The sequence below is a fragment of the Bombus flavifrons genome, chromosome 11, assembly GCF_040668555.2.
Source record: "Bombus flavifrons isolate JBK064 chromosome 11, iyBomFlav1_principal, whole genome shotgun sequence".
Taxonomy (NCBI): Eukaryota; Metazoa; Arthropoda; class Insecta; order Hymenoptera; family Apidae; genus Bombus; species Bombus flavifrons.
Genome location: NC_138452.1, coordinates 12,237,352 through 12,252,187, shown reverse-complemented (window position 1 = coordinate 12,252,187; position 14,836 = coordinate 12,237,352). Strand labels below are relative to the sequence as shown.

General features: G+C 30.4%; 2 protein-coding genes across 4 annotated transcripts in view; one reads left to right on the top strand and one right to left on the bottom strand.

Moving 5' to 3' along the window:
- Nucleotides 1-528: 528 nt before the first annotated feature.
- LOC138184888 (golgin subfamily A member 1) lies at nucleotides 529-9,801 on the bottom strand. Its single transcript, XM_069123305.1, has 8 exons — nucleotides 9,070-9,801; nucleotides 8,187-8,580; nucleotides 7,974-8,062; nucleotides 7,724-7,852; nucleotides 5,072-5,599; nucleotides 2,725-3,252; nucleotides 2,424-2,654; nucleotides 529-2,258 (listed from the first exon to the last, which is right to left on the bottom strand). Exons 1-8 carry the CDS (start codon nucleotides 9,178-9,180, stop codon nucleotides 2,103-2,105), a joined length of 2,166 nt encoding a protein of 721 aa, XP_068979406.1. The 5' UTR covers nucleotides 9,181-9,801; the 3' UTR covers nucleotides 529-2,102.
- Nucleotides 9,802-9,901: 100 nt separating this feature from the next.
- Nucleotides 9,902-14,836, top strand: part of cnn (phosphodiesterase 4D interacting protein centrosomin) — a 37,945-nt gene continuing 33,010 nt past the window's right edge. Inside the window, exon 1 of one of the 3 annotated variants that reach the window (XM_069123302.1) lies at nucleotides 9,902-10,051. In XM_069123302.1, coding sequence (XP_068979403.1) covers nucleotides 10,002-10,051 — 50 coding nt within the window. In that variant the 5' untranslated portion in view covers nucleotides 9,902-10,001. Of the gene's footprint in view, nucleotides 10,052-12,788; nucleotides 13,956-14,836 lie in introns of those variants that run through there. The other 2 variants (XM_069123304.1, XM_069123301.1) reach the window with 2 other exon arrangements.

The following is a 14,836-nucleotide window of genomic DNA, read 5'->3' as shown; positions in this document are numbered from 1 at the left end:
TAATATTATATGTAAGCTCAACTTATTCTACTAGCTCCGTCAAGATATGATAGATGTATATAAGTTTGTTAAAAAGAATTGACATTTAATCAAACATAATTTCACTTCCACTCTAAACTACTTAAAAGTAATACATAGTTTGTTGTAGTTAGAAGTCTGTATTTGTATACATATATGTTTTAATAGCGCACTACATTGTCCATATACTCGACCAAAGTAATGGTGCAACTAATTATTTTAAATAATATTTATTTTAATGAAATATTAGATTTTTGTTTTTCTGTATGTATAATCTTCGTAGATTTGATACTTAAAATATCGTATAGATGTTCTCGATTCTGAAATATCTGAACAATATTCGCGTTAAAATTTGTATAGACGATTAATAAAATTAAATTACGTATTTTACAAAATTTTATCAGTGATCTTATTAACTAATTAATTTGTTATTTAATAACTGTTTAACGATTTGTGAACAAAGACTCTGTTTATATTTTTATATATAAAAAAATTGCAATTGTATTCAATATCTGATAAATCTAAAAATTAGTATTTCAAAATTATATACGTCGTAAAACTTTCCTGATTTGAATATCATTTGGAAATTAAAGTACTTTAAATTACTAGTTTTATTATTTATTAGATATTACCGACTTGTATATTATTAGTCAATATGGTATTGATATAGATTGTTGTAAATAAATAATTACACTTTATATAACGTGCGACAATCTGATTTATTCCTTAGTGTCACATCATATTATTAAAGTATTATCTTCAAAGTTGAGGATAATTTCTTTTACTAATTTAACATTATGTTCGAGACGGAATGTTTTATAATAATATAGCAGTCTAAAGAAAAAGAAATTAAAATAAAGTCCTGAAAATTTAGTGAATTGATCAGATTAATCTGACGTAGAATATTCAAGTCTAAAGCCTAAATTCACAAAATTTGGTAATAAGTAAAAATTTTAATTTCCCGAAATAATTTTCTTACATATTTGTCTGCTTAAATAAGATACAATATAATATCGGTAGTTTCTATTTATATAATTATAAATTTTATTATTGGTAAAATAATTTCACAAGATGCACAAAATTATTATGTACTATAGACGAAGGTAACAACCATTCGATATAGACATAAGTGAAAAATTAAATAAATCATTTTATTAGATTTTATTAACGAGTCATTTCACCCCGTCTGCTTTAATTATTCATATAGAAACGTCATCTTATTATTTACAAACATGAACATGACACAATTGCAATATTCATATCACAAATAATAATTATGGCAATTACAAATAGCTTCGATATTAACGGAGCTAAAACAAGTTTTTCCTAATTTTTATAACCGATCTGCAACCATGTCTAGACGATACTAAATTCCTTTAAAAGATCTAATTTGTTTACATCATATAACGATGACGCAATTATTTCATACTTTTTAAGTCATATCAACTTGCTTCAACTTATATTTATTAAATATGAAATAGATGATAATATACACAATGCAATATAATACTTATATGCAAAATTATCGTATATTCAAAATTCGAATATAACAAAAAATGATAAATGTAGTATCAATTTAATAATAAAGTATCTTGTGTCAGATTTTTGTATATAGAAATAAGTTTAACTATGATTTTTGGATATTAAATATTGCAGAATGATTGTGTATATTCAAGTATTTATGTACGGAAAAAGATGATATTTTATATGTTGCATGTAGTACATATTTTTCACTAATTCATTTTGTAATATCAGTGTATGACGAATGTCAAAATTCTTCTATATTTGACTTATTTTACCTAAATAATATTTGATGCTACATATTTTAGTGGGCATTTTGGAAGCTAACTATGACCAATATTTGTTCACGCGAATAAATTATACGCGTATTATGAAGGCTAAATATTTTACAAAATTTATGAAATTTCTAGCTTGTAAACTTTTTCCATTTGTGTCCTCCCTAATTTCTCAAGTATTTATAATCATTTGCGACCGATCATCGACGCGATCCAATTTTTTGATTTTACCCACGAATCTGTGGCCACTTTTATGATATCTATAGAAAGAGAAATTTGTTTCAGCTATCAGCTAGGCGGTATAGCTTTGGCAGTTTGTCCAAAACCTAAATTAGGCCGTGTACCAAACCATGACATTTTCCACTCCAAAGTTTCTTGCAACAATCGCTCTTCTTCGGGTGAGAAATGCAAAAGAGTAGCTACTGCTCTTGTTAAATGAAGAGCCTTAAACAAATGAACAAAATGTAAGTTAGGAAATAGTTGAAAAATTATAAATATCTTATGCATTTCTTTTCATTGTTGTTTAACAAAATTATTTCAGCATACTATTCTTAGTAATTTATTTTACATATTATGGTTTTGGAATTTTAGAAAGTACATTACATTTACCTCGTATTCCCTACTTGTTAGGAACTTTATGAGAACGTGTTTAAGGTATTTAAAGTTAACATCGTCGTCTCTTGTGCTATTGTGCCTGGCAGTGACCGTTTTCGACGAACTGGGCTTGAGAATTGCTGCAGAAGGTTCAACATCGCTATCCAATGATGAAGATGGAACTCTCAACTCTCGTTGAAGGGTCTTTTTCATATCGGTTAGTCGCTGCTGTAAGACTTTGATTGTCTAAAAATATATTCAATAATTAATATTATTCTCTGAAATATATTTTCATAGTTCTATTTTTCAAGTCTACCTTAGTCTTTTCATTTAATTGCTCCTCTAGGTCCATTAAGCTACTTTTAAGTAGTTTTTCATTTCTCTCTATCTTTTTCCTATTTTGTTCGACTTCCTCCAATTCCAACATTTTCTTTTTAGTTTCTTCTAGCGTCGTCATTGCTTGTTCTACTTCTTTACTTTTACTTAGTAGATTGTGCTCTAAGGTTTCTATCCTATTTTGTAACTCAATATTTTCGACTTCCTGCTGTCGATTCTCTTGCTTTACCATTTCTATGTCTTGGGAGACTTGAGCGTTTCTCAATAATGCAGTGTCTTTTTCATTTCTTTCCTTTTCTAGGCACACTTTTAATGTTGCTGATGCTGTTCTTTCAGATTCCAGATCTTCCCGTAAACGCGCTACTTCTAAATGTAAGGAAGAATTATTCATCTGTTCACCTTCTAGAGTCAGACGAACATGGGCTAATTCTGAAGTAGCAGCTGAAAGTTTTGCTGTTGCTTCTTCTAAATCTTGTTTCAGCCGGGTTATTTGCTTTGACGATGATTCCTGACAAAAGAAAGCAAACAACAAAACAATGTGAGTGGTATCTAATATTATAATGTTCAAACGAAATAATTGTAGTTTGGCAATGATTGAATTTATTTAAAATATGCTTCATTATCTACTTCTTCATTACCTACTTTATTATCTACTATCTTTGGAATTTATGGTAAAATGGATTTATCAACAGAATTTATTCAACAAAATTTAACGTTCAAAGTGATAACGTTTTATGACAAGTGACATTAATAAGAATAACACAAATAACAATAACATAGAAAAGTACAGAGTAATAATGATATTTTCAGAAAAGAATGTGATACATAAGTCTTATATCTTAACTAAAGTTAAAATTTGCAGGTTAATATAAATTCATCAAAATATTTTTAAATTAAACAATATTCGCAAAACAGTATGATGAAAGGCATTATAAAACAAAAAATATTTAATGAACAGAAATTTTAAAAATTGAATAGGACATTATTGTATCTTATCGACTTTGTAACAATTATACTTAAAATGGATAAATGCACATATAATAAAATGGAGATATTAAATATATGTGAAGAGAGTATATAAAAATGTAAAATATTTATCAATTCATTTTATATAATAAACAAAATAATGTCGGAACGCGCCATTGATTCCGAAGTTCACACCTGCAATAAATTTTAATTTGAGTACATTTGATTAATTAAAAAAGCTTTCTGTTATATCTTCTGCCTTTCTGCAAGATTTTCGATTCTATATAACCATTCTATCTTCTATTCTATACGAATATGGATACGATACGTTTTCCTTTAATTGTATCAGCTTGGATACGCATTCCTAATATTTACAGCAACGTAAATATAATCGGACTGTGTCGTTGGTGTAGCAAAATATAATATGATTTATTAACCCTGTAAGAAAAAAATCGTGTACACATTTGTGTATATAATAATATATAAAAAGCCGCTTGAAAAAGGGGGATATAAAAATGGGTTAAAAACAAGCACAAAAACGAATGCAATAAACGATATAATTTATTTGTTCTTTTCTTTATTCCACAAATAAAATATACAGAAATGCGATCGTACATAAAAATATTATTGTTGGTACTATCTAATTTTCATGTATAAATACACGCGGAGTGGAAATGTGGAAGTTTTAAAAAGTAGTCTACAATTATTTTTGTTTATTGATACGTGATACTGATGAAATGTAATGTACATTATAAATTTTTGCATGCATATAAAAGTAAATAAAAAAATTATAAACAAAAGAGTGTGCTAGTAAATATACGTAAAATAAATGTTCTGTGCGTTAAGCGTCAAGCATCATAGATATAACATGCAAGTATATAGGCGATATGTAGTTTTCAATTGTAAATTAACAACTTTCGTGTATACACGTTCCAGACGTTCATATTTTTACGCGTCCAGTGTTTTTACACTAATGGTGTAACGTCATAAACATTTAGTAATTTATAAAATTATTAAAACACTTATAACAAATCAGAAAATAAACACAACTTTATACGATCACAGTTAATTTAAAAATGAAAGAAATTATTCGAGATGGAAATATCAACTTCCTTTTTCAAATATTAACAAAACAAGAATTATAATATATCTATATCATATATATCTAATATCTATGTTGGAAATTCTATCGTTTTATACATTCTTTAAAAAATTAAATCTATTATTCAATGCTGTGATCATTTGAAAATTGCCACCTGACAAATGGGGAATGTTCGTTATTTTTTGCATTTCAAACTCTAACAAGACATCCTCTTCGAAACAATCTAGCCCATGCACGACTACATATCGCGGTAACTCACAATTTGTCGTTTAAATTCGTCCACCTCATCATCGACGCTGGCCCGGAGCTCTTTTAGTTCCGTGGCCATCTCGTCGATGTCCTCTGCCATGCGCAAAAGCTTGGCGTCTTTCGTCGCCATGACAACATTGTTCACCTCTATTTCAGCTTCTAGTTGCTTAATCCTTTGCTTCAGTCTTTCACTTTCTTCTTCGACTCGTCTCCTTTCCAAACCTTCTTCACCAGCCTGTCTACTAAGTCTTCCAACTTGTGTCTCCAAGCTAGATATTTTTCCTGACCAACTAGTCTTTATATCGGATAAATGAAGATGAGCTTCTTCTAACTTTCTTTCTAACAGTGCTCTTTCTCTCATAAGATCAGCTATTCTTTCATCCACTGTCACTTGATCATTACTCTCTAATGCGACTCTTTGTTCTAACACAAAAACCTTATCCTTTAGGTGACGTACTTCTTCTTCAGTTTGTGCCAGTTGACAGGATAGCTGAGCTCTCTCACGCTGAGTAGAATGACGCAGTGTCTCCATTTCATCCTGAAAATGGTGATATTATTACCAGGAATGTTTTTTTATATTTATCATTATTACATTTTGCTCTGTAAAGCTTCATTGCAAACCTTACCGAAGCATTGCTCTAATGCATAAAGATGAATAGAATATTATAAATAATCCAAACCTTATAAAGCCAAGAACAAGCGAATGATGAATTTGATGGTTAATGATAATAATGCTGAAAGTGAATAAAATGAAGAAAAAAATTTATGAAGCAAAACTAAATAGTGTTGAATAAATTTTTTGTTCAAAATCTCTTCAAATTTTCCATTAATTGCTATATAACTGGATATGACAAAAATTTAAGTTTATAAGAGACATTTTATTATTTAAAATAATTATTCCACGCTGTTACGAGAGTAACAACATTGGAGTATGAGTACTGCAGTAGAAATAGTTGAGATATTTTAAATTAAATTTTATTATAATAAGATGAAAAATTTTTCTTTACCATTAAACCACTTCCATTAGTTAATACATGCATTTCTCCTATATTATAAAATTTTGCACCAAGGAGAGAATTACATAAAGAGCAACATTGATGTAAGTAAAATCTATAGAAGTTATTTATGTTGCAGAATAATTTATTGCAGAATAGCAGCAAAGCTTTGAAGACGTACCTCTAGCATCAGCGGTAGCAGCAGCGAATTAGCGGAAAATACCGCCTACTCTGATCTCCAATGCTCTCGTTTATCAAAGTTTTCCAATCTTCATGCGTATGTCGTTTTCACAAAACTTTCAGTATCACTTAGGTATCGCTCATGTTCCATAACCAATAAAAGAATATTGTTCTTTCACAATTTGTTTGTACTCAATAAAATGCCTGTTCTTTCCCAAACTAAGTTTAATAAAATGGAAGTAAATACTTCCTATCAATTATTGAAAGCGCATTCTAAGAGTACAAATAAGAGTTATGGAACATATGCTCATTTGTTTTATTTTAAAATATATTCCAAATATTCTAAATATTCAAATAATTAAGATTCTTGACTAAATGTCACCTGTTCATCATAGATTGATACTATGTGTCAATACAAAAAATGTGCAGAAAAACATGGCAAAAACGTGACAAAACAAAAAGCTATATATAAAATAAAAAAAGGAGAAAGAAAAGTAGTGGGAGGCTTAAAAACAAAACTAATTTTTAAAAGGAAGCGTGCTTATACCTAAAAAATATGTTTATGGTCATTATTTTTGTAGCGGACCACATGATCAATAATTGGCACTATAAAGGTAAATATTCATTAAAAAAAACATTATGACAAACAAAAAGAATTGACTTTTTCATGCAGCTTTATCCCTTCTCATTAAAAAATGTTCAATGTTATAAATGAATTTATAACACAAAATGCAATATATGAAAAGCTACTATTGAAATATTAATTCATGACAAAATAATATCTAATATTTACTTTTAAACCAAATTGTTATGAAATTATCTATATAACACTATATATATACACATAACAAATTAATTCATTTGCAATAAGAAATAATTTGCATTTATTAGAAACAATACTATTACAACAAGGACAAATTTAGATTATATCTTATCAATAATACTGTTCTATCTTATAAATCAGAAACAGACTTTAATTGTTATTTTATCGAACCAATCATTTCTTTATACTAATTCCTTAAATGTGACAAAGTAAAGCTGTTAGTTTGTAAAATACAATGCTCATCTAATGGAAATAGAATAACTTAAGATTTTTATGGGATTACTTCTTTTTCCTTAAAAACTACAAACTGCTAGACTCTGCAAAGTTGTGACAAATTTTGTAAGTAAATAAAAAGTAAATGTAAACCTAAAATATTAAATCTAAGATAGTACTTGTAAATGTTCATATATAGCTTAATATTTAACATAGAATATTTTTGTGTGGAAAAAAATTTTTAATATATTTAAAAATAAATGATTTATATAAATATACTTAAACTCAATTTAAAGTATAGTCCATGTTTACTCACTTAAATGATGTCAATCATCAAAGCAACTTATATTAACACAACTATATTAAATAATTATGTTAACATAATTTTGAAGTTTATAATACATTTCACGTGATAATTAAAATGAAACCAATCATTGGATAATTTACTCACCTGTACATTGTTCAATTCATCTTCGTATCTTCTAAGACGAGAGACTTCACTTTTTAAACTGTCAATTTCTGCTGTGGCTGCTTTTAAATGATGTGATTTTTCTTCTACTTCCTGTTCTTTTGCCAGTAACTAAATTAAAATAAATAAAATAAATATAGAAGTATATAAAGTATTAAACATAGAAGCGTATTAAGCAGAAAATATAAATGATAAAGGTAAGCTTTTAAACAAAGAAATATATAAAACTTACTAGGTGTTTTATTTTTGCCATTTCTTGAGTTTGAAAACCTTCTAGTTGTTCCGCATCTTCTTGAAAACTATACAATTTTTTCTTGTATTCTGAAACACAATATTAGTTATGAAAATTTAGATACGTATATATAAATTTTATTTGCCACTAAAATTTAAATCAAGCAACATTAATTTGCTTTTTCAAATTTGTATCATATAATTACAAATGTACCTTCTGCATCTTTAAGAGCCAATTCCAATGAACGTTTTGAACTTTCTACATGTCTTAATTCCTCTTCTATCTTATTCTTCTCTTTTTCCTGTTTTTCAACTACTTTTTTCCACTCTTTCTCTTTTTCCAAGAACCTTACTTTCCAATCCTCTTCTTTCTTTTCCATTCGTTTCATCAATTCAGCCTCCTTTTTCACCAATCTTTTCCTCCATTCATCTTCTCTATTTTCAAGTTTTTTAATATCTTTAGCAGAAAGTTGCATATTATCATTTAATTTAAGATCAAAACTAGTATCTTTTTCCAAAGAAACAGGTGGTAAAGGTGAAGCTATATTTTCCTCACGCGAACCATCTAATGAAATTTGAGATCCACTGATGCTACTTGTGGATCCCGTCTAGAAAAAAAATATCATTCATTGTAATAACTCAATTTATAGGTATGATCATAACAATACTTTACATTATATTATAGATAAAAATTTATAAAAGGTCTTTTCTACAATTTCATTTTAAACATTTAGTCTGTTATAGATTAATTAAAAACATATAATTTTAAACGGTACAAAAATAGCAAAAGTATCTATAAAGTAATGTCTCTAAAATAGACTAAACTATCAGTAGGTATTCCAGCAAATCTTGTGATTATCAAAATTAGATAACGAACATATGAAATATTAATGAATCGTCTGATAAACATATGAATCAATAAGAAACATAAATATCTAACTTAAAATATCGCCAGTACTTTCTCGAAAATTAATGATGATTTAAAGTGACTACAAATATAGATCACAATTATAGATCGTTTATAAATAAGTATGCTATGTAGTTGCGTTATCGGTTCTACACTGATAATAAGTTACACATGGTAACAACATGTTTACCTGAGACATATGCCTCGAGTTAATGCCGCGCACATTGCCGGCATTTCTAACGACAGTTGACACGTCACTCCCTATTTCCTCTCGTATTTTATTTTTCAGCGTTGCAAACATGATGCTATAACCTCCAATTAGACGAGCAAAAAATGACAACTAGCACCTGTCAAAGTCGATATTGTGCTGATTCCGTGCCCGTCTACCGGAGCAATGTTAAAGGAAAAAGAGTAAAAATGTAACGTTCCAAGAATTCATTCTTTACTGATCCATCACAACTAGGTTTGATCGAGTCATCCTTAAATAATTTGTATACTCAAGGCCGCAGAAATTTTGCATATATCGAACTATCGGATTAAGTGCAGACGACTGCCATACTGTCCACTATTGTCCAGTCACTCAGTTACTTAAGTAATCACTGGTTTTGAAGCTCGGTATTATATATGTAGGTATAGTTAGTGTCCCCTGTTTTAGAAAATTAGCACAACGTGTACAGCGCGAAATGCAAATGACTAACTCGCACTACTCCAAGAACAACGTGAATAACAATAGTTTACAAGAATAATATTACGATACTGAAAAACGAGTGAATACGCGTGTGATTCATCTTAAAGAAACCTAGACGCGTACACTAAATAAATACAACGCTTCTTATCTTCTCGTATACAAAGATAATTATATGTACATATAATGTCGTCACTATTTGATTATATGGCGTTTTGCTCTCACGCCGTGACTCATACAATTGTCGTTATACTAGGAACATTTTATTTTTATTTTCATGTTAAACGTAAATGTGTAACATTGGTAGAACTGACGCATTTAGCGCGTACAGTGGAAACATTCAGAACTAGTTTTTAAATTTGACGGTTTGAAAGTGCATGTAAGTTCTTGTTTTTTATTTGTTTGTTGCTAATGTGCATCGTGAAATTAAATAAAAAATGGAGGATTTTATGGATGAAACGGCTGCCACGACAAATTACTTTGATACGTAAGTAAATTTATGGCTTTGCATATCGTGCTATGTTATTTTTGTCTTTCAAAATTGGAGGTCTTTGTTCACACGTTTGTTCACACTATTTTATAAGCCTATATTGTAATACTATTGTTTACAACTTGAAGAGAGATTAATATATTGTTGATGTACTTGAAGTAATTTATACAGGTCTAGTAAAACAGTCTGTAGTAACTGTAAAATTAAAAAGAAAAGGGATTAGAAATAATTTATGTTAATTTGGGTTATTTGTTTGCATTTTGTATTTCATCATAATACGTATAATAATATTTACAAAATCATTAGTACATTCATTAGGGTATAAGTATAGTGGAAAACATTTTTACCGACAAATCTCCGTAAAGTACCCTATTCATAAATAAGTCAATAATTTTAAATCATTATAATTTGTTTCTATTATTGTAAATTCTTAAACTCATTTTCCCCCCTCAAAAATTCACATTCGGTCTGAATAAATATTAATATATCCAAAAAATGATATGCATGTATGCATAAAGTTTCTGCAGACTAAATTTTAAGGTTAGAAGTGAATACTGAAGTTCGAAGTTAATTAACAATGTTATTATACATGCATTATTACAAATGATTTTAATCTTATAAAAAGAGCAATGTGCTAAAGCATTATTATATATGATAATTATGGTATTAGTGTTAATATATAGTATATATATAAAGCGCTAAAATTATATTTGTATGTAATTATTTAATAATATTTCATTATATTCCTGTTTATTGTAATCAAAAACATGCATAAGCAGAATGATTACTTTCAAGGTAATTGAAAATACAACATTGTATTGCTAATATTAATTAAATTGTAGAATTTGTGTAAAACGAGAAAAATTCTTGTGAGAGGAAACTTTCAAATTTTTATAATTATTAATTAGAAATTTATTTGTCGATGCCTTTCGTAAAGATATATTTTACTTGACTGTTTATATTTTGTTTTATAAACTACACGTCAAGAAATGTTAAAACTACACATTGTAGTAATTCATTTAATGAAAGAAATTCATTTATCTGAAACGTTCTATATTATTTATTGCTTTTTCTAATATACATATATATGCTATAATTACTACTTTCCGTATTTTTCTGTTCATTTGAATGATAATTATCTCGTTAGATAAGGATGGAATTCATTGTCTACTTAATAGTTCTCAAATCTACTCTGAACTGTTCAAAATTAGAAATACAATTCATTATGCATGTTTAGGATTTTGGCTAATTTTAGTAATTACAGAATACAATGTATAATTTCTTTTTACTATTAAGATAGTAATACTGTTATTTAGAAGCATATACCTGGCTTACTGATGTATATCTTACGGTGTAATTGCCTCAAGTCTTAAATCCCACTATTTACTTATTTTTCTAAAAAACTATATTGTATCCTCACAATTACGTTCTTTGTATGCGGTTAAAAAACGTTTACTCCTGCGATCGCTAATTCTCCGGAACGCATTTATGTTTCAACGAATGTTCCGCACATGGGATCGGTTTTTGTCAGAGAAGGAGAATTGTAAAAGACAGATGAAACGAAGGAGGAATACTTAGCACGTATCAGAAATTCATGAAATTTCCGCGATCTAAAAGAACCGTTTCTCTTAACAATTTTGTATAATTGTAATCTTCATTAAATGTTAATACGAAGTTTAAAATAATTGAAAAATTCGATAATTAATTAAATTATTCAGTACTTAAGTTTTCAATAAATACTTTCAAATATTTAGCGAATGCGTTCTACTTATTAGAATATATGATATAGCCTTTATAATTGATAATCTTTTTTTAGTAATAAGTTATAAACAGAGAAATTTCCTGAAACAGTAGTTTATTGGTAATTATTATATTATATGTATTAAACGGATTGTATTTTTAAATATTTCAATAGACTATATAAATATGTAAAACAAAAATGAAATGAAATAAATGAAAAATGAAGACGCAAAGAAATATATAAGAAGAGTTAGAACAACAATTTTCAGTATGCGGTATAAATTAAATATTCGTTAAAAATACCGTTATATTATACAGACTGTATTTTTTATCTTGAAAATTTGATTTGTTTTTCTGAAGCCATAAAATGTTAATTCTTTGTCATCGTATTTGAACACAAAAAGAGAGGTACCTCTTATAAAATATATGTATGTAGCATGTATATTGATCTTATAACACATGATTCATCTTAAAATTGTTTTATAACAATAAAAAGACTAATTTCATAGTTATTCATTGACTCCGCCTCCTTTAACTGCATTTTCACCATCAGACTCGTCCAACTTGAAGATTATTCTCAAAATCCGTTATTTTCCATAACCACTAATTTTATTTATCTACCCCTAATTGAGAGGCACTGTGTTTGACCGATGTACGCAGTGTTCCGCTTCTTTACAACCCTGCTTTTCTATCTGTTTTTGTCGTTTCGTTCGGCTCTCCCCTCGTTCCTCGTCTACTCTTTATCTCTACCCCACCGCTTGCTCCACCGCTCCACCGCTCCACCGCTCCACCGCTCCACCGCTCCACCACCACTTTCCATAGACTCCCTCCACCGCCGCCCGCCGCTAGCCCATTCGGCTGGGGTCCATACGTCGGCCTCCGTTTTGCTCCTCGACCAGCCGCACGAATCTTCCGACCTTAAACCCTCCGTTCGTGCCTCCCCTCGATCAGAACGTGAGCCGTGTCGCGTCCGTGTCGCGTCCGTGTCGCATCGACGCCTGCCTGCCCTCAGTTGCTTTCAATCTATCGCTGGAGTAGGTTCGGAGTTGTGATGTCACGTGCGGTATCCAACAGTGTCTTCATTTCGTCGAAAGTACACTCGTTAATCGTTATCTATAAAGGCAACGCCTGACTGAGCCAAGCGTTTGGAAATTCCCCTCAGTATCATCGTTTGGTCGAGAAAACAAATAATTTGCAATCGAAAGTTTGCGAACGTTTGATCGACAGTGGTTTTGGTCGTCGGACACGATGGAAGACGACAGACGACCAGCGAGAAATCTCTTATTACTATTTTCCAAAAGGACTGTGCTAAAATATAAACTGCTGATTCAGTGACAGGGTGATTTTGTTGTGGTCTCAACGCGTGCCAGACTGCGTTTTCGTTGTGTTTTTTGCTTTCGTCTTTTGTTTCGATCCTTTCTTGTCTCAGATCGTTCGTATCGAACAGGACTTTACGTTGAACAGACTCGAAACGGCGTTTCGTGGAAAAGGTGTTTAGTGACTAGGAAGTGCATCGGGACACGGTTAGTGCGAATCATCTGACGCGTCGTCTTGAGCGAGAGTTATCTCTGCATTGATCGATCCAGCAGCATATAGGTCGACCGTGCTAACACAGTTTTAGTCTGGGAATCGAAACTGTGGAAAACAACTTTTTCGAATGTTCATTGGGTCACGAGTCACAGAATTACGCCACGAATAATCGTTGGATTTCGGTATGGCTTTTTAACAAGACCGATGAGAGAGGACTTTTGATGGTGTTGGATCGCGTTTGCGTTGATAATGCTTGCTTGAGAACTCTAGTACAGTGACGCTCTGTGCCAAATAAAGGTGCCAAAGAGGCTCGTTGAAAGTACAAGTTATCATAGTATTATCAGAAAACTATTATTCACCTTGTTATTATCGTTGTTTGTTATTATATTGTTGTGCATAGTTATTACGTACGTTTGTTTTGTACATATATATATGGCCGCGTGATTTTGTGTACGATTCGGTTCGAGGACCATTCTATTCGTACGGGAAGTCATATTTTTCGTGTGCAAATGAGGAACAATTACCGCAGTATGTTTTTCGCCGGCTACGGATATTCCAATCAACATCGAAACAACTCACCCTCGCCGACCAGAACCAGCGTCTGGGGTAGCGTTTGCAGTCCGTTTCGGAAGTAAGTAACCGCTTATTGACCTGGATCCGTTTCCACGTTAATTTACTAACTGCATGATAATTAAACTGCGGATGTTTATGCATTTGCGAGACATTCGAAGATGAAAAAATGCACAAATTGCGCACAGCATGTAAAAATATATACAATGGCCGATGAAAGAGTATTTAAACGTTTGTCACGAAAAATTTTTATTTATACGAGTTTTATAAAACGTTTTGAAATTTCGTTAACGTTATAACGGGACTCTGCTGTCGTGATTGTATTCATCGAATTCAAAGTCAATGCGAAAACGCATATACGTATATGTATAGATGTTAGAAGATGGTATTCATCGTAATTATAATCTTTCTTTATATATTTTTGCATATTACGCGTATTACGTGCATTTTTCCATATTTGTATTTTCCTGTAAATGTATATATACAACTTTCAGCCAATTTTCAACCAACTTACGGCAATAAGCCACCAATACTCGATATTTTTCCCTTTTCTCTTTCTGACATTTATGCGATTAATTTTAATGGAATACGGAGAAATATGTTACAAGGAGAAACATTTTAAAAATACGCCTGGCAGAGGAAATTCGTTACTGTATCAAAGCAAATCGATGCTACATACGCGAAAGATGCCGTCTCCCCTTAGTTTCTTAAAATTAGATTGTTTATCGTGAATATTTTGGGGTAAACCTTAGTCTGTTAGTTTCTCGATGCATGACGGTAGGGTTCGGTTTGACAGCTTCGAATAACAGCATCAAATGTTTCATTGTGAGGCAGGAAAATCAAAGAAACCGCTAAATGCAATTCCTTTCTCCCTAGTGCATCGTTTTAGTTCTCTGAACTTGAAAATCGTTGGCCTCCGACAAAAATATCCGACTGCCGAGA

Coding starts and splice junctions, on each gene's coding strand:
- LOC138184888 (XM_069123305.1), bottom strand. CDS start 9,180: ATGTTTGCAACGCTGAAAAATAAAATACGAGAGGAAATAGGGAGTGAC. Junction 8,581..9,069: donor ACTCGAGGCATATGTCTCAG/GTAAACATGTTG, acceptor TTTTTTTTCTAG/ACGGGATCCACAAGTAGCAT. Junction 8,063..8,186: donor GGCTCTTAAAGATGCAGAAG/GTACATTTGTAA, acceptor ATTGTGTTTCAG/AATACAAGAAAAAATTGTAT.